Source organism: Chlamydotis macqueenii, chromosome 17, assembly GCF_036417535.1.
Source record: "Chlamydotis macqueenii isolate bChlMac1 chromosome 17, bChlMac1.mat, whole genome shotgun sequence".
NCBI lineage: Eukaryota > Metazoa > Chordata > Aves > Otidiformes > Otididae > Chlamydotis > Chlamydotis macqueenii.
In genome coordinates this window covers 3,796,824-3,823,821 of record NC_141572.1, presented here as the reverse complement: position 1 = coordinate 3,823,821, position 26,998 = coordinate 3,796,824, and the positions used below count along the sequence as shown (strand labels likewise).

The 26,998-nt window shown below is 46.6% G+C and overlaps 2 protein-coding genes across 4 annotated transcripts; one reads left to right on the top strand and one right to left on the bottom strand.

The window, feature by feature from the left end:
• The first annotated feature begins 602 nt into the window (after positions 1–602).
• RILPL1 (Rab interacting lysosomal protein like 1) lies at positions 603–24,243 on the top strand. Of its 3 annotated transcripts, none has more exons than XM_086761539.1 (8): positions 603–1,093; positions 4,674–4,824; positions 9,332–9,450; positions 10,773–10,991; positions 13,780–13,952; positions 14,483–14,575; positions 18,712–18,799; positions 21,281–21,421. In XM_086761539.1, the coding sequence occupies exons 1-8, from the start codon at positions 794–796 to the stop codon at positions 21,284–21,286; spliced, it is 1,149 nt and encodes a 382-aa protein (XP_086617665.1). In that variant the 5' UTR covers positions 603–793; the 3' UTR covers positions 21,287–21,421. The 3 variants fall into 3 exon arrangements, with proteins under 3 accessions (XP_086617665.1, XP_086617667.1, XP_086617668.1); XM_086761541.1 differs by lacking the exon at positions 18,712–18,799 and adding an exon at positions 17,802–17,877 and having other exon boundaries at positions 21,281–21,419; XM_086761542.1 differs by lacking the exon at positions 18,712–18,799 and having other exon boundaries at positions 604–1,093; positions 21,281–24,243.
• Positions 24,244–24,807: 564 nt separating this feature from the next.
• On the bottom strand, positions 24,808–26,998 carry SNRNP35 (small nuclear ribonucleoprotein U11/U12 subunit 35). Its single transcript, XM_086761543.1, has 2 exons — positions 26,823–26,998; positions 24,808–26,222 (listed from the first exon to the last, which is right to left on the bottom strand). The coding sequence occupies exon 2, from the start codon at positions 26,217–26,219 to the stop codon at positions 25,422–25,424; it is 798 nt and encodes a 265-aa protein (XP_086617669.1). The 5' UTR covers positions 26,220–26,222; positions 26,823–26,998; the 3' UTR covers positions 24,808–25,421.

Sequence of the window (26,998 nt, the reverse complement as noted above, 5' to 3'; positions counted from 1 at the left end):
TATATAAAACCTCTGAGTGTGTACAGCCATAAAGACTCTCTTGCTCCGCTCCTGCTGAGTGAGGGTCTAAAAACCCTACCGACGCGCGAGACCCATGCCGTCCTGCAGAACGACTCTGCGTCTGCCCGCGGCCATCCGTTACCGGAGCAGGGGGGCCACCCTTCGCCCTTCTGTCCCGCCACCGCACAGGTCAGCGTTGAACGTGGGCCCTGCGCTCGCTTCTGGGCATCGTGACACGGCCCTGCCGCCCTGCTTCGGGTGCTGAGTGTGGTCCACGCGGGACCCCGAGTCCTCAACACGCGTGGGTGCGACTCCTCACCCCTCAAACAGGCGGACGGCGAAGCCTCGGGCAGAAGAGGTTGGCACCGCGAGCGATCCCGCTTGCAGAAGCGGCTCGGCGCAAGCAGCGCCCACGGAAAGGCCCGCAGAGCAGCGCGGCTCATCATCCCCGCTCCTCCCGGCGGGAACCGGCGAGGCGCGGGCCGCGGGCATGCGCGGGGCCTCCCCCAGCCCGGCCCGGCCCGGCCCGGCCCGGCCCGGCCCGGCCCGCCCAGGCGCCTGCCATTGGCCGGTGGCGGCGGTGGCTGCGGGGAGGCCGCGCCCGCGCTCCCGCCGCCGCTCCCCTCACGCCAAGTTTAAACACCCGCCCCCCCCACCCCCCCGCCTCTATTCCCGCCGCTCCGAGCCAGCCCGAGTTCCCGGGAGTTGCCCGGCTGTGAGGCAACCGGAGGGGGCGCCCCGCCAGGAGAGCGCCCGCCGCCGCCTATGAGGGCGCCGCGGGGCCGGGCGAGCCATGGACGGCGGCGGCGGAGGGGCGCCGCCCGCCCTGGAGAAGAACGCGGCGGAGCTGACGGTCATGGACGTCTACGATATCGCTTCGGCCGTGGGGCAGGAGTTTGAGCGGGTGATCGATCAGCACGGCTGCGAGGCCATCGCCCGCCTGATGCCCAAGGTGGTGCGGGTGCTGGAGATCCTGGAGGTGCTGGTCAGCCGCAACCACATCAACCCCGAGATGGAGGAGCTGCGCCTGGAGCTCGACCGCCTGCGCCTGGAGAGGATGGACCGCATCGAGAAGGAGCGGAAACACCAGAAGGTGCGGGGCGGGAGAGACGCGGCGGGGCAGGGCTGCCCCCACCCCCCTCGCCCCCCGCCTGCCGCAGCCGGCCCGGGGGAGAGCCGGGCCCCGGCCCCGCCGCCGCCGGGAAAACAAAGAGGGAGGCTGGGGTGCGGGCCGGGAGGCCGGCGGGGAGCGGGCGGGGCAGGCTCACGGGCTCTGCACGGATGCTGCCTCAGCGTCGCTGAGGGTTGGGATGTGTTGTTGTGTTTGTTGTTTTGTTTTTTTTTTTTTTTCTCTTCCCTCCTGGAAGTTTCCTTCCTCCTTCCCTTTCTCCACCCCTTCCTCAGTCACTGCATTTCCTTCCCCTTGTTTCTCTCCCATTAGGACTCCTGCTTCGTTCCCTCTCCTGAGGAGAGGATAGTGCTGCTTCCTGCTAGGCCAGGAAAGGTCACTGACAATCACACACTCTTCTCTCCAGAGTTGTGAATGATTTAGCAGTCTAGTCTTCCTGGCAGACTTATTGGGTAGGCAAGTCATAGGAGAGAGATGGAGGACCAGGTAATTTCAGGGCAGTGTTAGAGCTGAAGAGTAGAGAAGAGCCCTCTCCCGCATTCCTGCTCCATCTTCTTATGGTAAGATGTTGTCCCTTGGCTTGGTCTGGGGTGGTCATAGTGTTCCCTGACCCCACTTCCATGAAAACCAAAGGTGGAGATGATTTCCCATATCTTATTACCCACATGTGGCAGGGCAGCATGAGCTGCTCCACTTACTGCAGTGAAAGTGGCAGATCTACTCTTTAAAGCATCCGGATAACTGATTTAAAGACATGGTTCTTTTAGTAAGTGACTGTGCTAAATCATAACTGCCGCCTCATGCTGTTCCTGCTTCCGCACACAGATTCAGAATGAAGAGGAAACAGGGAATGTCTGTAAGAGAGACCTCAAACTTCAAGAGTTGGTTTGGATTTAAATAAATTCAAGTTTTGTATGTTTTAAAAAGAGTCAGCTAGGGGACTTTTGCTTAGTGTATGAAAAATCCAGGATAATTCCTGCCACATTTTGCAAAAGGAGTCTTAGCACAGCGTCTCTGAAAAGGATGCTAGAAAAGCTTTAATGTATAAAGCCCCGGAGTATGAAGACTACTGATCTAGAAAATCAACAAAAGTACAAGTACCAAAGCTGTGCCTGTGCCCTTCTGACAGATCCAACTTGGAGGCAAGTGGGTGGTCCCCTCTGCTAGAATCGAATTAAGCTCTTCCTGAGCCCTGGCTGCCAGAAGGTTTTTTGAGGGCATGTCACCTCTGGGCAAAGCTGCCATAAGTCACATCTCCCCATTGATTGCACAGACACCACTGTATTTGCAGTCAACAGTAATTCTTTATATCAGATATTTACAAAATGCTGCGTGGTAAAGTGGATACTGAACTGGGCCCGGTAGCAACACCCAGTATCATTGTACAAGTTGGTGTTCTGAGTACAGCTGATCTTCATATGTGTGTTAAAAAGTTTCCTAAAGACATCAGCTGTATAACACTGTGCTTGCCAGATGTCAGCTGATCGCCTGCCAGTTAACCATCTCTACTCTGCCAGCTTCTCTGATAGTCACAGAATGGTTCACAGCGTGTTCAGACAATCCAGATGAAACTTTGGTGGAAACATTTTAAAGAGGAAAATAAAATACATATGCTTTTTTTTTTTTTTTTAAATCAAGTGGATTTCCAGTGCACTAAGTCCTTATAGAACAGTAGTGTCACATCCATCTGTCTTCCAGTGTGAGAGTTTAAAGACTCTTTCACAGGACAGGTACTGATAAACAGAAAAAGCCAGAGACTGAGTAATATTTGTGACCCAAAAGCCTCCAAAACCCAGTCCAGTGGTCCTTGGCAAGCATCAGTTTATGAGATTTTAGCACTCGCCTATAAACCTGGCTTAGTACTGTCTGGGGTTTCCTGAGCTGGCTGGCACCTCCTGGCCCATAGATCTGCCTTCTCTGTCTGATACTTCTACTAATGAGAGATCAGAAGTTAATTTCTGCTCCAATTCATTGGGCTTTTCGGTGGCAATAAATAAGAAAGTTTGCCTAGGCAAACCTCTGTATAGTTGTGTGTTTACAGTGCAGCCACACAGAAATGATATAAGTTTAGACAGATTTTTGTGTGTGTGTCTGTTCTATTTTGGTTTTATTAGTATGCTTATAGCTGATGAATGTGCAGTTTTATTATCTAAACTAGGTCAGCGCGTTATTTTAGCTACAGTTGTAATATGCAGCATCACTGTAAATAGTCTAGGTATTTGGCAATATAGGGTTTCGTTACAGATTTGCTTTTCTCTCAAGATAAGAGTTTCAGATAAAATAAGAGGTGATTCATAAAATTTTCTTTACTTCTTAATAATTAAATCTGCACAGCCTACGGCACCTATATGTTACTTATAATCTATTTGTCGTATAGTATCTTGGGCAAAACTGTAGCAAGTGTTATAAAATGACAGCGATGCAGTACTAAATGCTGGAATAAAATGGCATTTGGACCTGACCGTCAATCGGAACATGATTTCCCATTATCAGAGCATATATTCAGAGCAGAAAGGTATCCTTTAATCTCTCAGCAGAGCTTATTTTAGCCTAGAGCTGTGCTTGGCAGGGTTGTTGTCTGAATGTGTTTTGTTGTTAGGTAGGAAAGGGGCATGCTGGATGAATGTAAAAGCCAGCAAGTGACTCAGCCTGGCTCCAGTGATTTGCGTGCAGCTTTTTTTTGTTTGAAGCACACACATGAAAATGGAGCAGAGAATGCTCCCCACTGCAGAAATAGTACTTATGGCAAAGGCTTTTGGAACAAGTAAAGCTCTAAATACAACTGTTTTTTCCTTCAGGACTTTATACTTTTTGTCCTAATTTGACCTTTACGGGGATTGGTGACAGCTGCTCTTGACACACAGAGTCCTGACAAATGGGAGTTGTTTTGACTGGTCTCACTGCTGCGAACACAGATGCCACTCAAGACATTCCATATAGAACAATTTACATAAGAAGCAGCACAGTTTTGGCTTGTGTTTACCATGCGGACTAGGAGCTCTGGGTTTGCTGCTCTGTATCATTGCACTCGTTATTTTACGCTTGTGTTTCATAACACATTTAGACTAGAGATGCTAGTCTTTCAAAATGAGCATCCCTAACACTGACTGCCCTGGCCCACGCTGTGTGATCTTTCTGGGGCGTTTATACCAGCCTTTGTGGCTGCTTCCTGGGATGCAGGACGTAATTGTTGCTCATGTTTGGTTATCTTGTCTAACACAGCAGTCCCCTTAATCTGGTACTGACTGCAAAATGGGGCATAAAGAGCCATCCTTTGGGTAACCTGCATGCCAAAAATGTTTGGATTGGGAATTGTCTCCTCATGTATTTACACTCAGTGTGTAGCAAAAGGAGACTTTGGTAGTTGGTTTCTTGATGCTGGCATTAGAAAAGTAGATATCTTCTAAGAAATTCAAAGTAGTCTAATTTAATTGTTTTCTATAAGAATCATAGTGGGATTGTTACTGGTTTGATCTGTACATAGTCCAGTCAAAGATTCTTAACATGTTTAAAAATAAATGTGTTGTCCCGGTCTACCCTTTAGGAATTAGAACTGGTGGAGGATGTCTGGCGAGGGGAAGCACAGGACCTTCTTACCCAAATTGCACAGCTGCAGGAGGAGAATAAACAACTGATGACAAACTTGTCTCACAAAGACATTAATTTCACAGAAGAGGAATTTCAGAAGCATGAAGGCAAGTTTGATACTTCAAATTGAGTACTTGCTTTTGTTATAAAAAGCAATACTTTATCAAAATACTTTGATTGGATATTCTGGCTTTTTTTTCCTGTAGATTAATGCAGTCTGGGGTTTGGTTGTTTTGTTTTGTTTTTTTCACCTGACTAGAAAATCTCTGAATATGCAGTGATACTGAAGACATGATAAGAGGTGGGAGTAGAAGGAAAAGAAAAGCCTGAGCAGCCTTTTGTTTGGCTGAGAAGCATCTCTCTGAAAGTAAAGTCTAGCTTCCTATTTTTTTGGTGTATCACTCTTTTATTTTTTAGCTTGCATCTTGCAAAAAAAATTCTAAAGTCCTACTTATGTTTTGTAATAGAAACAGAATAATCTGTTCAACAATGTTTATTTCACACCATTACCCACAAAAATAAGTGCAACTCTTCATGTAGTCAGGATAACTGTAAAGCAGCAAATCAAGATTTCTCTGTCTGAATCGTATTAGTCCACCATATGGCGATATTCTAGGAGAGTATTGTGATAGTCTCCTAGAACAGGAGAGATTGATTTTACTTCTTTTACCCGCCTTTAGGATTCCATCTTGAGAAGTCCCTGTTTGGGACTTAGAGCCAGTTTAGAATAAGTGAAGAGATTTATAATCCAGGGAGTAGGTGAATCCTAAAGAGCTGAAACAACCATTTTGTGGGCAACTTTTTTCTTAAGGCAGAATGAAGTTCAAGACATAAGATTTCAAGCTGTAAGTACAGGTAGATTTCACTGCAGGAACTGAAACAATTGCCATCCTCAGCTCCCTCCGCAGCTCAGCAAACAGCTCTTTCCCAAGAGCAGGGGCAGATGAACAGATGTCTGTTTGCTCCACAGTTGCTGCACATCATTTAAGACTGCTGGCTACCGAGTCCATTTCTTGATACTCTGCTGGGGTTTAAGCTGAGGAGTTGAAAAGAAATGACTGTGCAGCTCTGGGATGAGGCAGCCTTGAACTGAGCAATGGGGCTGACAGCTGAGAGTGGCAACAGCGTCACTCCAGCAGCAGAACCTGCCTGTGATGGTGAGTCAGTCTGGAAGTGGGTGGCTTTCTGAACTATTTGTACATGGACAGGACTCTGCAGGTCCACTGCTTCACTTTCACAGTAGGTTCTGGTTACCAGTAAAGTCATGGCTCCCTCAAAAGACTGATATCACGTGTGTGGCATGCAAAGTCACTGGCCAATCTGAAAACAAATGCAATGCTTTCGATTTAGGAGTCAATTAATGGCAAAGTAGCCGCTCAACATCAGCCTTACAAACTCCATGCAAAATTTCAGAATGGCAGTGATGAGTCATGGACCATGAAGACTATGACATCTTGTTTTAAAGAACCAACTTCCCCTTTGCTTTCTCTTCTTTCCGTTTTTTTTTTTTTTTTTTCCTCTTCCAGTGGGTATCTAGCTCTCTGTAGCTCCTGTGCTATTTAAATATAGCCATACTCTTCACATTCAGCTAGCCAAGCAAATGCCAGGCATGCTTTTCATGTTATTTTTACTGTGTCTATCCAAGTATAATAACACAAACAAAAGCCATAAACCCATTCCAGAGATCAGATTCTGACATCACTGATATTCTTCAGCCAAAATAATCACTTTAAGTCAAATCACATTAATTTATAGCAACCACGTCTTATTATTGGGACCTTTCATATCAAGCCCAACTGTTTTTTCCTTTTAGGAAATTTTGTCCTTAATGAACAGGGATAGATTTGTCCCAGATTACTTGTTTGGATAGTGTCAAAAAGCAGTCATGCTGCTTTTTTGAGTCTCCATCATTTGATCTGACACATATAGAGTCTACAGAGGCAGGTTTTCCAGCTAAATACTGTTAGCTGGACTAGCTTTGACCAGACTCCACTCTTCACATCTCAGCACAATTTAGGATTGTGATCATGTCTCCCCTTAGCGGCTAGCCCCTGGGATTAACAGCTTGCTGCTTACCAGACAGTTAAAGGAGTTATTTTTAGCACAGGCAACAGAGGCCAGTGATTTGGGGTGTGCAAGACTTTGAGATTCAATCCTTGCCAATTAATAGTCACATCAGAGTTCACAGGGCCTCACTTTGGCATAACGAAAGTGTTTATGAGAGAGGCAAATGCAATCCTGTCTGAACAGGAGTATTCTGCACAGAGGGCATCTGCTGAGAGTCTGAGCAGAGCAGGGTTCATGGAAAAGGACATGTGGCAGAATACAAAATACGCAGGAGGGGTTAAAGATGAGTCTGCAACATCCATTAATGCTACTCCTCCCCAAGCTCAAAGTGAGCACTGCTTGATGGTGCTGACTGATTAGAATATCCTGTTAAAATGCCACAAGCAAACTTGACCCAACGTGTGTCAAACAGGACAAGCAGGCTGCTGTTTCGCCGCAGTGAGAGGAGCTGCCGTCTCAGACTGGCTGTGGTAATACAGGCAAGCAGCAGGACGTCAACACTTGCGTGAACCTCTTGTGCTAGGCTGCTGAGGAACCTGCAGTTCCTTTTCAAAAGTGGAGGCAAACTTCTCAGTTTTAAGGTGGTGGTTTAGTGCCACAGGGCTGACTGGCACTGTAGCTTGTTGTGATAGATGTTGTATAAACACAACAGTAAACAGGTCCCTAAACAGAAAGGATGGTTTGGTTTGTTTTTTTTCCATTTATTTCCTTTTTTTTTTTTTTTTTTTTTCCCAGCTGCTTTCCTTTCTCTTGCTTGAACAATGCTATGATCACAGCAATCCACAGGAAGCTGCTCACAGGCCAGCTGGGTGTGCCATTTAAGATCTTGCAGTTCTTTGAGTTTGAATCATTTAGAGATAATTACTTTACATTTAAGGCACTTAGTGATTTCCCTCTCCTCTTCCCTAGGGCCTGAGGAAATGGAAGCTGTGACTGTTTCACAAACACTTCCCACCTTTCCTTTCCCCTTCTCTTGAAATAAAAATGATAATGTAGTGATCTGTGCACACAATAGAAATCTATTCGTTCACCAAATGTTAGGGAGAAAAATGAGCACAGTGGGAGGAGAAGCAGTCAGCACTGAAATGGTACTTTATTCTTTAAATAGCACCTGCTATTTAGAGATCTCAAAGCATCTCACAAGTACTAATGGCTATAGCTCCACTCACTATTCCTAGCTCCTACTGCGGTGAAACCACCAGTCTAAAGTTTCACTGCAGTCCCTCTGTACTTCAAGGCAAAGGTTTGGATTTTTTTTTGTTGTTAAATACAGCTGATGTTTTAGGCCCCGGCCCTGAGACTGGCTGCAGAGGGTGGATTCCCGGAACCTGTACTGAGGTTTGTGGATACGGTAGTGTATCGGACCTGCGTGGTGATAGGAGAGTGTGCATTTTTCAGAAGAGTAGGTAGCTGTGTGTGTCGCTGTCTGCTTGTCTGCCCTGGTGAGTATGAGCTGTTCTCACAGTGAAGAATTAACATTGTCCTGCAAAGAACTAGAACCCAGGGCAGAGGGATGACAGGGACCAGAGTCCAGAAACAGAGCAGACAGACTTACCACAGAATTAAGAGAGACGAGAATGTAGTACTAGAATGTGAACACCACGTCACTCTCAGCTGTTTTCTGGGGTTTGACAGGAACACATCCTCTGAACCAAATCTCAGCCAGCCATGATCGCCAGTCCTTTTCCCAGCAGAGCGGTTACCTGTTCTCTGCCGTACCATAACTCCGGTCCTTTAGCAATGAGGGATCGGAGCTGCTATTCCCTCTGTTTGCAGTAGTATGCTTTTTACACCTGCGTGGGAACCCACAGTTGCTGCAACAGTGCACATCCACCAAAGAGTCGCTCCCTTTCCCTCTCTCTCTCTCAGGTTTGTCTTGCTCTACTGTTTTATCCATCAGTTCAAACTGTAGGTGATCTGTAAGCTGGAGTTCCTAAAGGCATCCGGCCTACATTCTCTTATGGGGAGCAACTTTGGATTTTTCTGATGAGGGAAGAACGTAACCAGAAAGTCTCCGCTCACATTAGAAAGCAGAGACTTGACTGGTTGGATACATTTGATGTGCATGCAGCGTATTTCTGATGTGTGGGTGGGAACGGGGCTCTGAGCAACCTGCTCTGGTTGAAGATGTTCCTACTCCTTGCAGGGGGATTGGACTGGATGACTTTTAAAGGTCCCTTCCAACTCAAATTATTCTATGATTCTATAACTGCTGTAATATATTAAAAAGGAAGTGGCTTTCCAGCCACCCCAGAGGGATGAGTGATTGTCACCATTCACAGTTCATAAATGGAGGAAGCTGAGGACGCAAGTAACAGAGTACTTTACCAAAGGTCATAAAACAAGACAGTAGTAGTCCCTGGATTGTGTTGTCTGTGTTCCCTGTTACCCTTGAAGTAACCTTCAAAGCATCTTCCAACAGCTTCTCGGTAATTCTACCAGCAGGCAGCTTCCAGAGTCTTTACCTAAATATTTCTCACTGTTATTGTTCTCAGTCTCAGCAGCTCCTGATTGTCCTTAGTTTTTCTGTGTTCTTTTTTTAACCAGGAATGTCAGAGAGAGAGCGGCAAGTCATGAAGAAGCTGAAGGAAGTGGTAGATAAACAGAGGGATGAAATCAGAGCAAAGGACCGGGAACTTGGACTTAAAAATGAGGATGTAGAGGCTGTAAGTGGCTCTTAGTCTTCCTATTTCTCATCTTTCTCACGCATAGTTCCATAGCCTGCTTTCAAGTTTTACATTAATCTAAAATTTGTAAGCAATGCCAGATGATCAGGCTGGAGTGTCCAAAATGATTAGGCAGTCTTCAGTGCAGACGCATACCCTCTGCTGGGTTCAGAAGGACCAGGCACACTTGGAACGTGACTGGAAACCAGTGTAACACAACGGGTTGTTTGGTTTGTCTCCTTAAAGACTTGATACCCATCCCCTTTCACAGGAACAGGACAGGTAATTTTCTCTGGCTTCTTGAATCTCTCTCTGCTTTGGCAGTGCAAGCTTCCTCAGCACCCCCATGCCTCCCCCCACCCAGAGATCCCTGCTGTAGGTGAGCAGGCTGCTGTATGTTTTATATATGCTGTGTATATTATATATGCTGTATATTTTATATAAACACTCTGCGGAGTTGGGCAGCAGGGACTCCAGACACGCACTCGCACACCAGCAATGCGATGTGGTTTACCTCTTTGCGAGGGGGTAGGAGGAAGGGGCCTGAGCCCAGCCCAGGTCACTCACTTTTCCCAGCAATGAAAAGAGGATGGGTGGCCCTGGGGACCACAGCACAAGAGATCCGGTTTGATCTTAAATGAGTCACAGACTCCATTGTGACTTGGGGAATCACGTGATGTCTTGGTTCTTTCTGTGTCAGGAGGAATGACCTCCTTACCCATATTTTGCTTCCCACCCTCACGCTGCCTCATCTCCTTAGGCCATGGGACTTTTCGAGTGCTAGTGAGGGCCAGACCTAGATGATCTCTGCTACCCACGAGCTCTGGCAGGTGCTGTGGCCTTTCAAATCCATGCCGTCCACACAATGCCCAGCAGGTCACATCCTGCCTTATGAGAGAGCCTAAGAGCTCAAAGCAAGGTACCTGTAATATAAATTGAATTCTAGAGGATTGCTGTGTCTTGTCTTTCTCCTGCTCTGGGTTAAGATTTGATTTGGAACCCCATAATCCACCCTATCCTTGAACTTTGCTTCTTTGAAACAATATAAGAAGTGATGGATTTGCTTTTAGCTGGAGAATTCCCTGTGCTAGGGGAAAAATGCCTCTTTACTGTAGAAACCAATTAAATTTTGGTGACTGCGACTGTAGTAGATAATTAGATTTAAAAAAAAAAAATGATCTGGGGGCGAGGAGGAGGGGGGAGAATTTCCCAGATTCAGTTCAACAGGAACCCACTACTTTTTCTTTAACATAATGTTCGGGACTTAGCCATCATGGCTGACGGCTGAATGGATGCTGAGCTATTGCATCAATGTTTTGCAGCTTCAGCAGCAACAGAACAGGTTAATGAAAATTAACCATGACCTGCGGCACCGGATCACCGTGGTTGAGGCTCAGGGGAAGGCGCTGATCGAGCAGAAGGTGGAGTTAGAAGCATATCTGCAAACCAAGGAGCAGGAGATGGGCAACCTGCGAGCAGAGCTGGGGAAACTGAGAGAAAAACTGCAGGGTGAGGACAGCCAAAATGGGGAGGAAGTAAAGGTAAGAAGCACTTCAAATCACTTTTTAAACAGCCTTTTAAAAAGCTTTGGACTTCATACCAAGTACCTCTTCTTTTGATAAATGTCATTGGTACACATCAGAGGCGGTGGTGGGACTCAAGCACTGCGTCTTGTGTTTGGGTGTGGCACGCAGAGAGGAACATCGCTCCTTGCACTGCGCCAGGAAAGGCCCCGTTAGGGTGGATGATGGCCCAGTGGAACAGCCCCCTCCTTCCTAAAGCGAGGAACCCCTCACACAAAGGCAGGGTAGCAGCACAGGTTAGCAGAGGGATGTCTGCAGCAGAGAACAGCTCTCCCCTTAGACTTGGCTACATCACATGTGCTAGGAAGCGTAACCTTTGGGTCGTGCGCTAGGCTGCAGAATTCGCCAGATATCAGAACAAATCATTGCTTCAAAAAAGAAGCTCTTAGCAGCTCTTCTGCTGCTCTTAGAAGAGTACAAAATAGAATGAGGGGTATCGTGATATGAAAGAACTTCAAGGAGCACTGTCGTACAGATCTCTTTGGCTGGATGCGCTGGTAAGAGCTCCGGTACCAAGCGGCACTGCAAATAGACTGCAGCAGAGTGTGAAACATCCAATTCAGTTGGAGCAGGCAGGAATATACATCAAGAAGCAGAGGCAAAGGCTGATGGGGTTCCCTGGTCCCCCCAGGAACGTGAGAGCCGCTGTTGTGCTAACATGTCACTGCTGAATTGGGCAAGCACTGTATTAATAATTAAAAGGATGATTTCATTGCCGTTAATTCAGCCAGGACACCCGGCTTTGTAAATGGGGCCGTGGAGCCTAGGCCGGGAGCCAGCAGGAGTGAAAGTGTCTTCAGTCTCTGGAGAGAAAGGATGCATTCTTTACCTCTCTCTGACTCCTCAGTTCCATGGCAATGGCGCCTCTTCTAATTAGAGCCGTTCCTCGGTCTCTCTGCCAGGATGATGGTCAGGCAGGAATTGCAGTAGCAAGCAGAAAGCTAGAATAGCTGCGTGCTCTGGAATGGACATTGCTTGTTGGCTTCTGTCAAGTACCTTTGTAACAGCTATAGACTGCTCAGTCTTTGCTGATTTGAGCAAAGCCTAGCAAAAATAGCTTATGTGGGCAAAGATGTGGGGCAATTATACCACCAAAAGAAGAGGCATCAGCTCAGACCCTAATCTAGAGGGGTGAAGAAAAGTGTTTGGGTAATTTCCTTTGAACCTCTTGTTACATTGCATCGATTTTTATTGTAAAAATTTCTGTGTAAAGAAATGCGTTTGGATGAATGGAGTGAATCAAACAAATGGAGAAGTGAGCACTGCTCTGCTGCTTTGTCTTTGCAGGACAAGGCCTGCAGTCCCTGCTGTAGAAATTGATAGTGCACCAGCCTTAGCCCAGCCAAGTTTAACCTGAAATCATGTATCAATAGAGAGCAAAACTGTTTCCCAGACACATGAGCTCAAAAGAGGGTAGAATCCAACTTAGAAAAAATGGACTGTCATTAAGAATTTTGGTATTTAGCTCCTCAAATTTCCAGCTTGTATCCCAGCGAGGCGTCACTGCAACACAGGAGCTCTGGACTCTGATCTCTGTATCCTGCGAGGAGGATGGATGGCTGACCTGGCTGCTGGCATCTCTGATTTCATGTGCTGGCTTCTAGTCAGTCCTCGCAAAAAGCATCACATTTCAAGTGCACCTTGCTACATTTCAAATGTACTTTGCTGGAACAGGATGTCCTGCGTTTATTTGTATTGTTAGAAATCCTGTAGACTTGTAGGATTGTAGCTGCTTTTCAGCATCTTGATTCTGAGTACCCCTCTCAGCAGCTTGTGGTTTCTCATCAACCGGTCCTCAGCTCTGTGCAGCCACTGAGTGGAACAACGGCAGAGGACCTGAACGATGGTCTGTGTGCTGTGTTTATACAGACCACGTTTTCACAAGTCGTTAGGGCCAAATAGTTCTGTGCAAGTTCTGGAGTCTACCTGGGTGGCAGGAAGTGGCCCCACAGGCCTAGGAATCCAACCAATCCAATCTAGGCACTCTGTGCCTAGAGTGCAAATTCTGGCTTGTTGGGAGCCACTGGGGAGTGGGAGATAAAGTTTCTCGAAGCTTCCAGTGAACTCTTCTCAGAGGAAAAGAAGAGACAAGGGTACGCATGTATAACTCCTCATCTAGCATTCGTCTCCAGTTTTCTTCCACTCTGTAGCTAGATCCTGGTGCTAACACCAAATCTGCTTTTTTAATGAAAGCATTAAGGGGATATAAACTCAAATCTCCACTTGATATGTTTACATCTCTTTGTGGGAGGAGCTGGAAGGAACTGTCAAGATCTTTGCTATGTGTTCAGTGTTTATATAAAAGGCTGATGTTTGATTTACCCCATTTGTCCAATGTATGAATTCCTTAAACTGATTTGTTTATCAAAAATCGGACTACGCATTTTCAGTGCACTTTCCGGCAGTCTGCATTCCACAGAAATTTCTCCACAAAAAACCTTACACCTGTCAGGTGGCTCAGGCTGGACCCTGCCGCGGTCCCACCGCTCCTGTGTGTGTCATCAGTCAACGCGTGCATAGGAAAGAGCAAAGTGATCAGATCACTGAGCTGTTCTCACTGACAGTCTTTAACATGAAAAACAAATTCCTTCTACTTTTTTTTTTTTCACCTTAAAATTGCTGTTTCTCTTAAAAGAGGATTTAATAGTGCTGAAAGGAAGAGGTTGGGAACTAGACTGATAACTACTTCAAACTCCTCAGACATGCACTCGCACGGTGAATTTAAAGCCCGCATTTCACTTCCCAGGCAGAACCAAACAATGACGACTGCCTCTCAGAGTCGGAAAAAATGGCAATGGACTTAAAAGATCCGAATCGTCCAAGATTCACCTTGCAGGAGCTCCGGGATGTCCTTCATGAGAGGAATGAATTGAAATCTAAAGTATTTTTACTTCAAGAGGAGCTTTTATATTACAAAAGGTAGGTTAGATCTCCTCTCCCGTGCCATGCTATACACAGAGGAGCCATAGGGCAGGTCTGGAAACAATAAATGTGCTCTTAAATAGTGTCCAACAAGCTTATATTTTTGCAAAGGCTTAAAGTAGAGATTGCAAGCATATGGCTGTAGTTTGAATCTGGTTCCTCAAAACTGGGAAAAACTATGTCCTTCCTTAACTCCCAGGTTCCCACTGAATCTTAGAAAGATTACAAACATTTAATACTTGTGAACTTCAAAAATGGGGATGAGTGGGACTAAAATGAAAATTCTAGAACTTTTATTCAATGCCTTTCTCTTCTCCTTGTCACAATAGGAAGAAAATATTGAAAGGAGACCCAGTTCTAGGTGCTGTTTCTTGGTTGATAGAAAAATCTCCCATTGATTTCAATGAGCTTGGAACAAATCTTTTTGCATTTCTTCATCAACAGTCCTACCTCAAACTGAATTTTAGAACTTGAAGTGCTTCCATGGCTTGGGAGAAGAACATTAATTATCCTTTCTTTCTTTCAAGTGATGAAATGGAAGAAGAAACTAGAACCCCTCAACCTATACCCATAATTCAGTCAAAATCCTCAACTCAGCCTGAATCTGGAATCAAACGACTGTAAGTAGCGTATTTTCTAAGGATACTGGATATAGTCTGCAAATACTACATGCTTCTTATGGGTAGGATAATTTTAAAGAATTTAAAAATTAAGATAACCACAACCCTGATGTATATGGGAGAGAGATTGAAGGCACACTTGACAGGTATCATGAAACAGCAGTTGGCTTTGGCCAAAACTTTTGCCTAGATCTGGGACAGCTTTCAGCCTGGACAACCATTTCCTGGGGTACCTTTTGCTCCCTACACGCAGACAGCAGTAGGGAGTCTAACATGTGCTTGTGGTTTTGGGCCAGTCTGGGCCAGCGAGGAGCCCGCCTCAGGTGTAACATTTCCTTGCGCAGTACAGTATCCAGGCTAACCAGAAGAGCGTGTGTTGCAATGTTTTATTATAGCCAGTATGAGCTGGTGAGCTCCTAAACACAGACACTTGATCTTCCTAGAGAGTTTTCTTGTCTGGGCCACATAGTCACACTCCAAAGGGAGGGGCTACTGATTGTGGCCTTATCCAGAGCACCGCTCAGCCGGTCCTGTGCGCCCAAACTGAAGTCAGTGCCGGATCTCAGTGCTCAAGGATTGTAGGAACAATGTTCCTGTGCCTGTGTAAGCCCCAGTTCCTTAACACACAGATCCTAAGGTGGGGGGTGTCAGAAATCAATGGCCCCCAGGTCGCGCCCCCAGGACATGTAAAGAGTATTGGTCACAGGTGAAAGGAGCTGCAGGCCTGGAGCAGCTGGGCATGCAGAGCAGGGTTTCCCTGTGACCCGGCTGTGTCCGTTTCCCTGTTGACCTAAGCCTTCAGAGCCTGACTTGCACTGTGTGTACAGCACAAAACCCTTTTGTTAGCTGAACAAATTTGCTGCTGGAGAGGACGCTAGCTTTCTTGGCTGTCAAGAACACCACCTTCTTCAGGTGAATTATTTGATGTTGCTGTCTGAAACCTAAGCTTTCTGTGAGAGGAGGTCATTTACTAGTGTTTCAATTATAAAATCACAGTGTTAGCCAATTCGTTTGTCTTTGAAACTCCCTCCTTGTACGTTTATTTATTCCAAATTAAGTCCTGTAACCTTATAGCAAGTCTTTGGATTTTTGTGGCACTGCAAGCTTAACTTTTGAACGGAATAACTTGATTTTGGAACAGTTATTTGTTTCCACATAAAAAGCTCTTCCATTCTGTCCCCATGTCCATAACCTTCAGTCCTTGTATAATAACAGCAGCAGCCCCGTGAGAGTAAGTTCCATGGGAAGATCTGGACTGATCCAAAACACCATGAAGTCAGGAGGGCACTTCTGATTATTTTCAGTAGACCCCAGCTTCTGTCTGTGCTGCTTTGTTTGCTGAGAGAACCCTTCCTCTCACATGACTAGAAAATATACTTTGAGTTTGGACTTAAGTTTTCATTCTGCAGCTGTGATGATGATAATAATACTTAGCCTCACTAGATCTCCACTGTAAAGCTTCTCTTTTCTTTTAAATTTATTTTAGTAGTTCTTAAATCTCATTGTGGGGGATGGCTGGTTTCAGCTTACGCATTTTGTGTCGATCGCAGTTTCCATGCTTGATTTATGAAGCAAAGGCAGCGCAAAGATGTAAATAGCCGTTGTAAGCCCGAGCGCTCGCTAAGGAGGTATTAGCTTTGCCTCTGCCGTCTGCATACATGCATAAGCAACGCAGAGGGCCATGGCAGGAGGCACATCAATGTTTCCAACCAGTTATCTCAATGCTTTCTTCCTCTCAGTGAGTTTATTAGTGAAAACTCGTTAAGCATTAGACCATTCGATGCGTGCACATTTTCAAACATCTGTCTAAACTTGTTTCTCGGATTTTGTGTTAAATTCACATAACTAAAACCACACACAATAAAACATAAAATGATTTTGGTTTGGCCCCTTTCAGAAAAGGCAAGAGTCCTCTTCTGCCAGACAGTGGAAGCACGTACTGAACCTGCTGTTAAGACAAAATTACTTTCTTTAGCTGTCATGCTCTGTCCCCAGGTTTCCTTCTGCTCTCTCTTCATTTAGCCATCACATTAAATAAGGGGAGATAAAACCATCCACTTAAGCAACCTGAAGGACAGGAATAGTTCTCAGGTTTGTTTTATTCTTGCACCCTGTCTGGATGGAATTTGTCTAGTGTGGGTTTATTTTCTTCCCCCCCTCCTCTCTGTGTGTGTTGTCAATGCTGTACTTGCAGATGGGCTTTAAAAAGCCAGGAAATTTCACTGCTGGGGGGAAGAAAAAAACCACCCAAGTGTAGCATCTGTTCTGCCCTGTTACAACACCCCTCCGCCCCACCTGCCGTCCCTGCCCGCTGCAGGCTGCCTCCAGAGCTCCCGCTCCCTCTCCGGGGCAGGGTGCTGTCAGCACCTCGCTATGTGGCTGCCTGGGCACCACACTGGCACACAAACTCTCCGTACGTAACGACGTGAGGAAAACTTGTAATGCTGATACCTGCATGCAGGGTGCTTTCATCAATGAAAGTAGGGTTGCTTTTCCCTCCGTTTCAGACTTTTCCTCCTGATTTAAACAAAAAGCTGAAGTACAAAAATAGGAGACGCTGTTGCTATCCTCTCGAGAAGTTTTACGCTTGCCTGTGTCACGAGCCCCTTTTCCCTTGAGCAGGCACAGGGAATGAGAAGTGTATGTGTAGCCTGTGCCATCTAAGGTGTGCTCTGGTCATTCTGTGCTGCATCCCCATAAAGAAAGGAAAAGAGAAGTTACAGAAATCAACACTTTCTCACTCCCAGGGCTTGCGCATTTGGGGCAAACTCTGACTGAGTTCTGATCTCAGACTGATTGATTTCTGCATTTGTCTCCACCACATCACATGATGAAATAATGTAACCAGGAGGCTTTACTGAGGAGGAAAAGTACAAGGATTAAAAATGCTCCCTCTGTTTTGAGCAGAAAACGCCCTTTTGTTTCCTCTTTAAGGATACGTGCTTGTTTGTCACTGATGTAATGCCTGAAACAGCCATAAGTTTTCTTCCTTTCTTGCAGTCTACAAAAGCTGATGTGTCTGTCTCATTGCTGCAGCTCACAGACCGTGCCACAATGCATAAAAATAGAAGTCCTAGCTACTGCTAATGATACAACAATGTTTGCTTGTTTGTTTTAATTTTTAATCTAAGAATAGCAGTTAGAGTGACTGTGTTGGGAAGAGCTGCATTTGGTCACAAGTGAAATGTCTCTCATGATTTCAACTTTAATCTTTAATTGACATTAGTCCACAGTTCAAAAAAATATTTGGCACAAGGGAGAACCTCTGAGGAGAATCCTTAGAAAAACAGAGGGTGTTCCAGGTATGGACGAAGGTGTGTTGGCAGGTTTGCGTGGGGCTGGCCGGGCACAGAGCGCGTAGCCAGCGTGCTCTCTCAGCCTAAGTTGCATGAATTCTGTAACGCGCAGTGAAAGTGCTGTTCTCTTAGAAAGAAACAGCCTTGTTGCCAGCCAGCTAGAAAGTGTTTCTGCTAGAGTAGTTGCAAGATTTCAAATAAGTATTTAGCTGCCTGCAGTTGGCATCTTTCTGCATGTGAAGCGATGCAGGTTCTTTCGGAACAGATACATGGGCCCTTTAACCAAGTAGCTTGCCTAGGAGGTTATGTCAAGGTTTCACCTGCAATACTGGTTTTTAACTGGAAACTATCAACTGTAACATTTGTAAAATCTTTAACTGTGATGCTGGTCCTGTCTAACCCTGTTTTCCATGCAAATATCCAGTAGTCACAGCAGAGTCCTCTGTATTTCTTAACATACACCTTCATCCTTCATTTCATTACGTGTGTGCCTGTTTGTCTCTTGGGAAGAAAAACGTGCACTCCGCTCTGCATTGCTAGAGGTGGTAATACCCTGATGAGATCCAACCCAGATTGCAGGCTGCCTCACAACAGAAAAGTGGTATCTTTTAGAAATTCTAAAGCAATTTAAACTGGTTCAATGATGCTTTTTCTAAATAAGAGTTTCTCACTGAGGAGAGCTGTCTTGGGTGATGCAGATCCACCTCTCCCTGTAACATGTCCTGTGTGGTAATTAAAGTAACCCCGTGTATCATGTTTGCCTCTTTTCTTTTTAATGGAATGCTTTTTCTTTCCCTTGCTCCAGTCTTACCTCTTCTGTGTCTGTACTTTCCTGACCAGGATCTTTACAGCCATAATGCCCATGGTAGCAGCTGGATTGATTCCAGACGATCCCACATTGCAGCCAATAAGAAGACTTGTGTCCCTTGTAGGAAATTTTTTTTTTTTTTAATGTTTTGTACCGTGGTTTCCTTTTGCATGACCCTGTGTTAACATGCACTGCTGGTTGCATTCTCATGGGCTGCCTGTGGGATCACAGAAGAACAAAGTGCCAATCAGAATGACCAGTCAGTACCCAACTCATCGTACTCCTCCATGCTCATCCTCCAGTATTGACATTTTAGCACCTTTTGCCTTAATGTTACCATGCCAAACCAGTCATTACTCCTTAGAAAACTGTTGCAATATGCAATTTTAACCAGCACCTGTTAATTTTGCTAACTAAGCATGCCTATTCACAATTCACACCAATGCTTTTTAAAAAACCCACGTCATTCTAATGACTTGTTACAAATCAGTTAGATTTACAGAATGTAATGGCTGATTTCTACATTAATTTCCAGTGTTAATTATAGGCTGTTGCTTCCCTGTCTTTCTATCTATGCACTCTGTATTTTGTCTCTAATTATGTATTTTGGAGTAGAGTATACACTCTCAATAATTAATTCTTTCATCCTATTCTTGGCTCTCCCTGGAAGTTGTACTGAGAGCTGCTAATGCAAACTCTCCTTGCATCAGAACTGCTGCTTTAGGGATCTTTATATTTACAGCAGCCACACAGTATTTAAATGCCCTTCCTCTCCACACAGATGTGCTTTTTTCCAAACATCCTCCCTGAGAGTTTTCTAGGCATAATAACAATTTTCATTGTTTCAGAAGGAATTTTAAAAGCCTAACCCTTCTGTTTCGTGTAGAGATTTTATGAACGTATTTTTCTTTCTTAATTTCATGATAAAGTAAAAAATTACTGAACTCAGACATTTGAAACTTAACTGCATAAATCAGCAGTCCTTTGTGTGGAGTTCAAGATTCTAAGCCCGACCGTGCAGGACCAAACATGCTCAGCAGAAAGCCTCAGTGGCTGGACACTGCTTTGGTCAGCTGGAATTGGATCTGGCCCTGAAAAGACATAGCATATGTGTGTGAATTTTTGAGCTCCTGTGAGAAAGGCGGTAGAAAAGTATGAGGCTAATTAAGCACAGAAGACTTATTTCACTAAGACTGCACATTTGAAGCCAGGAAATGCAAAAGTTCACATCCTGCTAGCAATATTAGTTATCTGGTATTGCACCTGTGTAGCTTTTTTTTATCACTTTCTAGTCAAGAAATAATTATTTGTAATATTCTTGATATTCTTAATAATTATCATCATGCCTACCTGCACATACAATAGGATATTTTTTCAGGAAAGCTGCCTTACACCTCCTCTGACGCTCAAATACAGCCTCCTGTGTGAGTGGAGACATCGAAGGCAGAACTCCCCGCCCCGCACAAGGCGGCTTGCCCAGTTGGGATCATGGTACTGGGGGGAGATGTAAGGGACCGTGGGCGGAGGAAGAACGCTAAGGACGCTGGGGCGTGGACTTAGAGCCAGGTTTATGCCCTGACAAATATTCCCTCACCTGTGAAAGCTGAGTTTCTATCTGCATAGTCTCTTACTGTAGAAGCACTTAGCGAGTCTTGTCCTGGCCCAGAACTGCCTTGTGCTTGGTACTTTGCGCAAGCAACACAATATTTACCTCCTCAAGTGCACCGTTAAAACCAAACGGGTACGCGGCCAACTCAAACCTTGGGTAGCTGGACCCACAACTTTTGCATTTCTCAGCAGACCTAAACACTGCACTAACGCCTCTGGTACTGAACTCATGGCAAACATGGAATTTGCCTAATCAAGTAACTTCATCCCGTACAAATAAAGTGATACCAAGGATTTTTCCAACTGTATGTTTTTTAGCTCTGTTGTCAGCAGGCAATCTGTTGTTGTATTAAATGGCTGTTGGTTCACGTACGTCATTATCTTAGAGCACCCAAGCCGGGGGACAGGAAATGACGTGCACGCTGGTGTGCATTGTTTAGAGCCTTCATCCTGCAAACCCTTGCACATGTACGTGCATTTATTCATCTATTTTTGCAGGAATCAAGTCTATATATCAAAATCTATACACTTGGAAAAAAATGTGGAGGCTTATTTTCTTATCTTATTAATTTCCCTGCTGACACCCTTAAAAACATTCTCTGTTTCTGCTTGATGGTAAATTATACAGATTTAATGCCAAAGATACCACTTTACTTATGCCAAGAAACTAACCTCTGTTGTGTCGCTTCTTTATCTCAGGGCTGGGGAAGGGGAGTAGACATCTAAAACGATACCTGCATCTTGTAGAGTCAGCAGCATTTAGAGCTTATCTGATGCTTCCATAGCCAAACCGCTTGAGATTGCAATGACTTCATCTCTAATAGCATTTTGACATGCAGTCCCATCAGGCTTCACTGCCTTGATTTTTGCAGATGCAAACGGATTTTTTTGCTCTGTGTTTTGTTGTGCTGTGTATCGCGTCGGGTGTTTGAAGTGCTTTCAAGATGCTAAACGGTCTCCTTTCTTTTCCCTCCCCTCCCTTAATCCTGGCAGGTTTAGTTTCTTCTCTCGTGATAAGAAACGTATGCAGGCATCACAGAAAAATGTCCACTTCCAGGACACTTTTGGAGAATGGTCAAATTCAAATAAAGATGACTCGTACACCGAACAAGGACAAGAAGCCCTGCAGCACCTGTGACTAAAACCTCGAGGTGTTCAGTTTACCGCAGTAGATCTCGACAGTCTAGTAACAAGAAGCTTCTGTAAACAAATCCGGCAGCTCATCACTTTTATTTGCCTCGCACACCTCCGTGGTTGTGTTTCAGACGGACTCTTCAAAAGGGATCCCTCACTGTTTACTCGGTGGCTGTTTGTGGAAAACAGAATCCAAGCTTTGTAGTAACAGTCACCGATACCCTGGGACATCGAAGCTTCTAGATGACTTGTTTTGTGCTGAATAACAAGTCTACGGTCTTGTTCATGCATTAACTACAGTAACACAGCTCTTTAAACCAAAAAAGAACTTGTGCCATTATTAGGAGTTTGTTTGCAGTGTACAATATCTAGTGACAAAGACTCTTTTACCCTGTTTGTTAACACTATCGGTTGTCTGCTTTTTATTTCTCTAAGAATTTTTTCAAGAGGGATACGACAGCTGGCCGCTCTCCACGGCAGGTCTTAGCACCACTGTGTCCTGTCGAATTCAGCTGGCATCTGCATTTTGCAGAGTAACCGCTTGGAAATCCACCTGATACAAACTGATAACTGGAGTAGCCTTGAGAGGGATAGCGAGTGTACATTTCCCTTGCTGCTTATAGTGCCTAAAGCGTGAAGAAACCGATGTATGAGGTGAGCGTGCCTTGCATTTTGCCATGAGTTCTGCAGTATTAACGGAAAGGGAGGAATTCTAACACTTGATTTTTTTTTTCCTTCTTACCAGGGACTTCCCCCTAGAGCAGCAGGCAGCTGCTGCAAAGGAATTAGGTCTCTTTCCCACTTATTTTGAAATAAGTCACACTCCACTTTTCTGTCTAGATAAAACTACCTAACTTCAGAGTGAAAGACATCCTCAACTAGCTGACATAAACTGTTTTAACTGACTTAGAGATGGCGTTTTCTCTGACTAGTCTAAACACTACTTGGGCGGAGCGGATGAATTCTATATGCGCAGGCTGCTCCACTGGTGTTGGTCCGCGTTTGGGGAGCCTGCAGTTGCAGAGGCTTGACTTGCCAGCAAAGCCCAGCCCAGCTCAGCTGCCGGGAGGTGGGACTTAGACCTGCTTTGCAATTGAGCTTGTGAGACCCTTGGGTCTGACTGAGGCTGTACTTAGAAAAACCACGACACTAAAGCCCCATGCAGCGTTTGCGTGCAGTCCGGTGTCCGCGCACACCCTGCCTCTGCACCACACACTCCACCAGGGCACCAACCCAGGCGCGAGAGGGCGAGCGCGTCTGCTGCTCCTTGCGAGGGAGGTGCTGAGGCCTTGCTGTGACCTTGGCTGTACGTGAGGAGAGTCCGCGCTGGAGCACCATGCGGCTCATGAGGAGAATCTGGTTACGACAAGGCTGTAGGCAAATTCTGCACTGTGCAGGATCTATGAGCTGCTGTTGGCACCCTACCCCCAGCAACTACGTCTGCTCTGTAAGGAGCCTCTTCTCAGGAGTGGCACTGAGAACGGAAACAACACTCAGGCTGGAGTAAAGCTTCAGCTACTCCAGGTACTGAATGCAGGAGGGAGTCTCGAAGGACTCCCAGATGAGCATCAGCAGAGGGTTTAGTGCAGGCCAGTTGCTTTTAATGCGGGGTGATCCAAGACTCTATTTCCTTAATGTTCTTAGCCCGTCTGTAGTGAAACTGCCAGGAAACCACGTGCAATGATGGGCTGGATGCTGCTCTGCTCCTGACTGTAACTGTGCCACCTTCTGAACGCGGACCTTCCGCGTGCTCTAGGCAGAGAGCGTTTACTGTGCCTCCCTGGTGTCACTGCAGTTCGGGGCAGGGAGGAAATGTGGCCTTACGTGAAAGACATCTGCATTTGAAATAGTGACGGTAGCATCCGATGTCAGTATTGGGCAGATACGCTTTCGCCTCGTTACGTTTTGGTAACAGATTTTGAGTTTTATGCTTACAGAAAGCTGTATCCATAAAACAGCAGCAGTTCCCCCTTGTGTGAAAAGCAAATCTTAAGTGGAGGGGAGTGTCTTAATTTAATGATACTTAAGTTGCTAAGATCTCAATTTCACTTCCATGTTAGAAAAAAAAAACCCACCACACTACAGTTATATCAGGCAGTTAGAGGAATTTGGGAGTGATGCCTGTGGAGTCTCTCCCTGGCATACTTTACAGTCGTTGGCACATTCAGAAGAGATGCAGTGATCAGAAACAACGCAAGAATGCAGCGGATGCGCGGCCTGAATAAGCACATCACGTTTGAAATCAGCTGAGAGCAGTGAGCTGGGATAATAGAAAGACACAGACTGAACGGTTTTTCCCCGGCACCTAAGCTGGTGTATGACAAAGGAAATCTCCCGGCCTGGTGCATGCAAAGCTCGTCCCCTGCGCCACAGCCCGGGGCACCGTTGTCGCTCAAATCTGCAGCCAGTCCCAACAACGGCGCTAAGCAGTGCAACCTTCCCCCACTCATCTCTGTAGCCCATTACCACAGAAATCTAATTAGTTACTCCTGACCTGCTAGCGTTAACCACTCCGCTCCTCATTCTCGTGCTAGGAATGCTGAGTTTATACACTCCAAGTGCCATGGGAAAGGATGGGGTGTAGGGAAGAGTACGTAAAGATTTTAAGATCTGTCATGTATTGTTTCTCAATATTGAAGTCAAATCTGCTTTTAGAGAAGGGGCCAGGATGTTGTCAGGTAAGGGGCGTAACAATCCTGTCTGCAAAGTGCAGGATCACTGAAGTTTTTCTGGGTTGTTTGTTGGTTTTTGTTGTTTTTTTTTTTCCTGGTTGGGCAGTAAATAATTTTAACAGTTTAATAAATATTTCTGAAAAACAAGTATTTCTGTGAGACTTGTGTCCTTTTTTTTTGTGGAAAGTTAATACCATCTTTTCTTGGGTCTGCCTGCTTTCCCCTGAAAAAGGCTCTAACAACTCTTCATGGAAATAAAACCTCAAACTGGGCAAGATTTAGGACAGGGCCATTCAAAGGCTGTGATAAAAAACCCCAACATTCAAAATACATTAGCAAATATTTAGGAATTGGCTGTGATGACAAAGAACACGACAGAGCCTTTTCTACAAAGCGCTAGAAGCTCCTCAACGGAAGGTGCGTGTCTGTGTGCGCGTCCTGGCTCTGACAAAGGAGCTGCTTTCCCCTGTTTTCCCAGTTCAGCTACAGTGAGCAGCACGCCCAGTCTCCAGAACAAGATTTAAACCCTGTGCCGGCAGGACTTCACTTGCAGAGAGGGGGAAAGGACAGAGAGGGTGCAGCTGCAACCACGTTTATCCATGACGCTGCCCTTCAGGGACTGTCCATGGATTATCAGGAACATGAGGCATTTCCTGACCTGCTCACTGCTCTGTAGTGCACATTCCTCAGACAAAAGGGCATGACATCCTCCCATGACGTAAAAAAAAGAGATTTATTATTATATGCTTCTCTCCCACCTCACAGAACAAGGTAAGGACACAGCATTACTAAAGATCTCACCTGTCCCAGCGTCATCGATAAAATAAAGTCACTTCCCATTGGCTTCTGGTTTGGGCCACATTTTTCAGAAGCTTAGTTTCTTGCTATTTTATTACTACTTCTTCAAGAAGTGACTGTTTCATAAAGGGCATCTGTCTCACGAAATGAGCGTGGACATCTGGCATGTAAATAATGAAGAGCGGAGCGCTCCCATGAACCCTGATCCAGGCAGCCAGACGGGTATCAGACGAGGTGGGCACTCGGTGGGATGATGCCCGTCCACGTGGTGCATTTCTTACAGCATTCACCTGCTCACAAACATTAATTAAAAAGTTTATTTTCTCTGAACAACAATTCAACACGTATCTTAGCTGCATTAGCAACTGAACTGCAGAGAGTGATTAACAGGCGACAGTCACAGGCACAAGACGGTAACAGCACGGCTCCGTGTTCCGGGAATGCCGCTCACAGCCCCACGCTGAAGGCAACATCTGCAACTGAAATGCGGGTGTAAGAGCAGACGCCATCCCCAACGACAAGACAGTCACCTATCGATGCTTATCGTCGTCTCTTTGTTTCTTGGTATCTCTTTCCCTGCTCCGGTCCCTATCCCGGTCCTTCCTGTCTCTGTCCTTCCTCTCCCTCCCTCTGCTCCTCTCCTCTTTGGAGTCCCTCTCTCTCTCACTTTCACCCGAAGCCCATGACCGCTCCCTTTCTGGCCATCGCTTGTCTCTGTTCCTTTCATGGTCTCGGTCCCTTGTCCTCCAGTCCCGTGTTCCTTCACGAGACCAGTTTCTTTTCTCTGCCGATCCTTCTCCATAGAAATCATTTTTCATGTTTGGTAAATTGATGGGCTTTCGGAAAGGTCTGTCCCGTCCTCCAAACCGTAGCTGGCCGGATTCTTTTTTGCCTCCAAAACCACCTCCAAGCCTCCGAGGAATCCATCCTTTGAGAGTCCTTTCCAGTTCAAAGTCTACAAAGATCTCATGTTGATCAATGACCAGCCTGTTGGCATCTCTGTGGGCTTTCAAGAGAGCACGCTCCTCTTTGTACTCAATAAATGCGTAACCCTTGGAAAATCCTGTCACGAGGTCTCGAACCAGACGGATCTTTCTGATGTCTCCGTACCGGGAAAAGACCTCCTTTAACTTCTCTTCTGTTGTCTGAAGGTTGAGCCTTGCCACGAACAGGGTGAGGTGAGGGTCTCCTGTAACTCCCTTGTTGGGTACGTAGCGTGCCAGCATAGCCCTCCATATGGCACGGTCGTGCGGCTCTTCATCGGTGCCATCAATGCTCCCGGCTTTCAGGGGGTCATACTCCTTCGCTATGGGGGCCCAGTCATTCATTGTCTAGTGGGAAAAAACCACGCACTGAACAGGCTCACAGGCATCCTAGGATGATGAGCAGGCAGGGCAAGAAGCACTTTCAGGCCTGCTGTTCAGTATTTTTCACCCCCAAATCGCCCAAAGCGTGCCAAACTTAAACAGACCGGCAACGTCGCTGCTGTGTGAGTTCACTTCCCGGGGCAAAGCCGGGCCGGGGAGCCTGGATCCGCCCCCGCCGAGGGGCCCCGCGGCCCCGTCCTTCCCCCGTGGGCCCATCCCGTGTCCCCCCCCCCCGCCCGAGGGGCCCCGCGGCCGCCCCGCCGCCGCTCCCCTCGCCTCCCCTGGCCCGCTGCGGCGCGGCGGGCGGGCGGCTGTTCCCGCCGGCACAGGCCGATTCGCCAGGCCGCGGTGGGGGGAGCCGGGTCCCGCCCTGTTCGTTTTAACCCCTCTCCCCCCCGCCACGCCGCGGGCCCCGCTCCGAGGAGCCGCCCCGCCACGGCGCGTAGCGAACATGGCGCTGAGGAACGGCCGACGCCTTCACCTCCCGCCCGGCCCGGGTCGGCGCCGGTGCCGCAGCCCAGCGTTTACCCCCCTACCCCCGGCCGTTCCCCGCGGTCCCCTTACCGGCAGCGGGTGGGTGGTGTCTCCTTAGGGGAAGGGGCAGGGCGGGAAGCGCCGGCGGGCCGCGGCCTCCTCCATGGAAACGGCCGGGGGCGGGAAGGGTCGCTCCGCCCGCGGGCCGCACCGCTCGGCCCGGCCCGGCCTCCCCTTCCCCGGGGAAGGAAGTTAGCGGCGGGCCG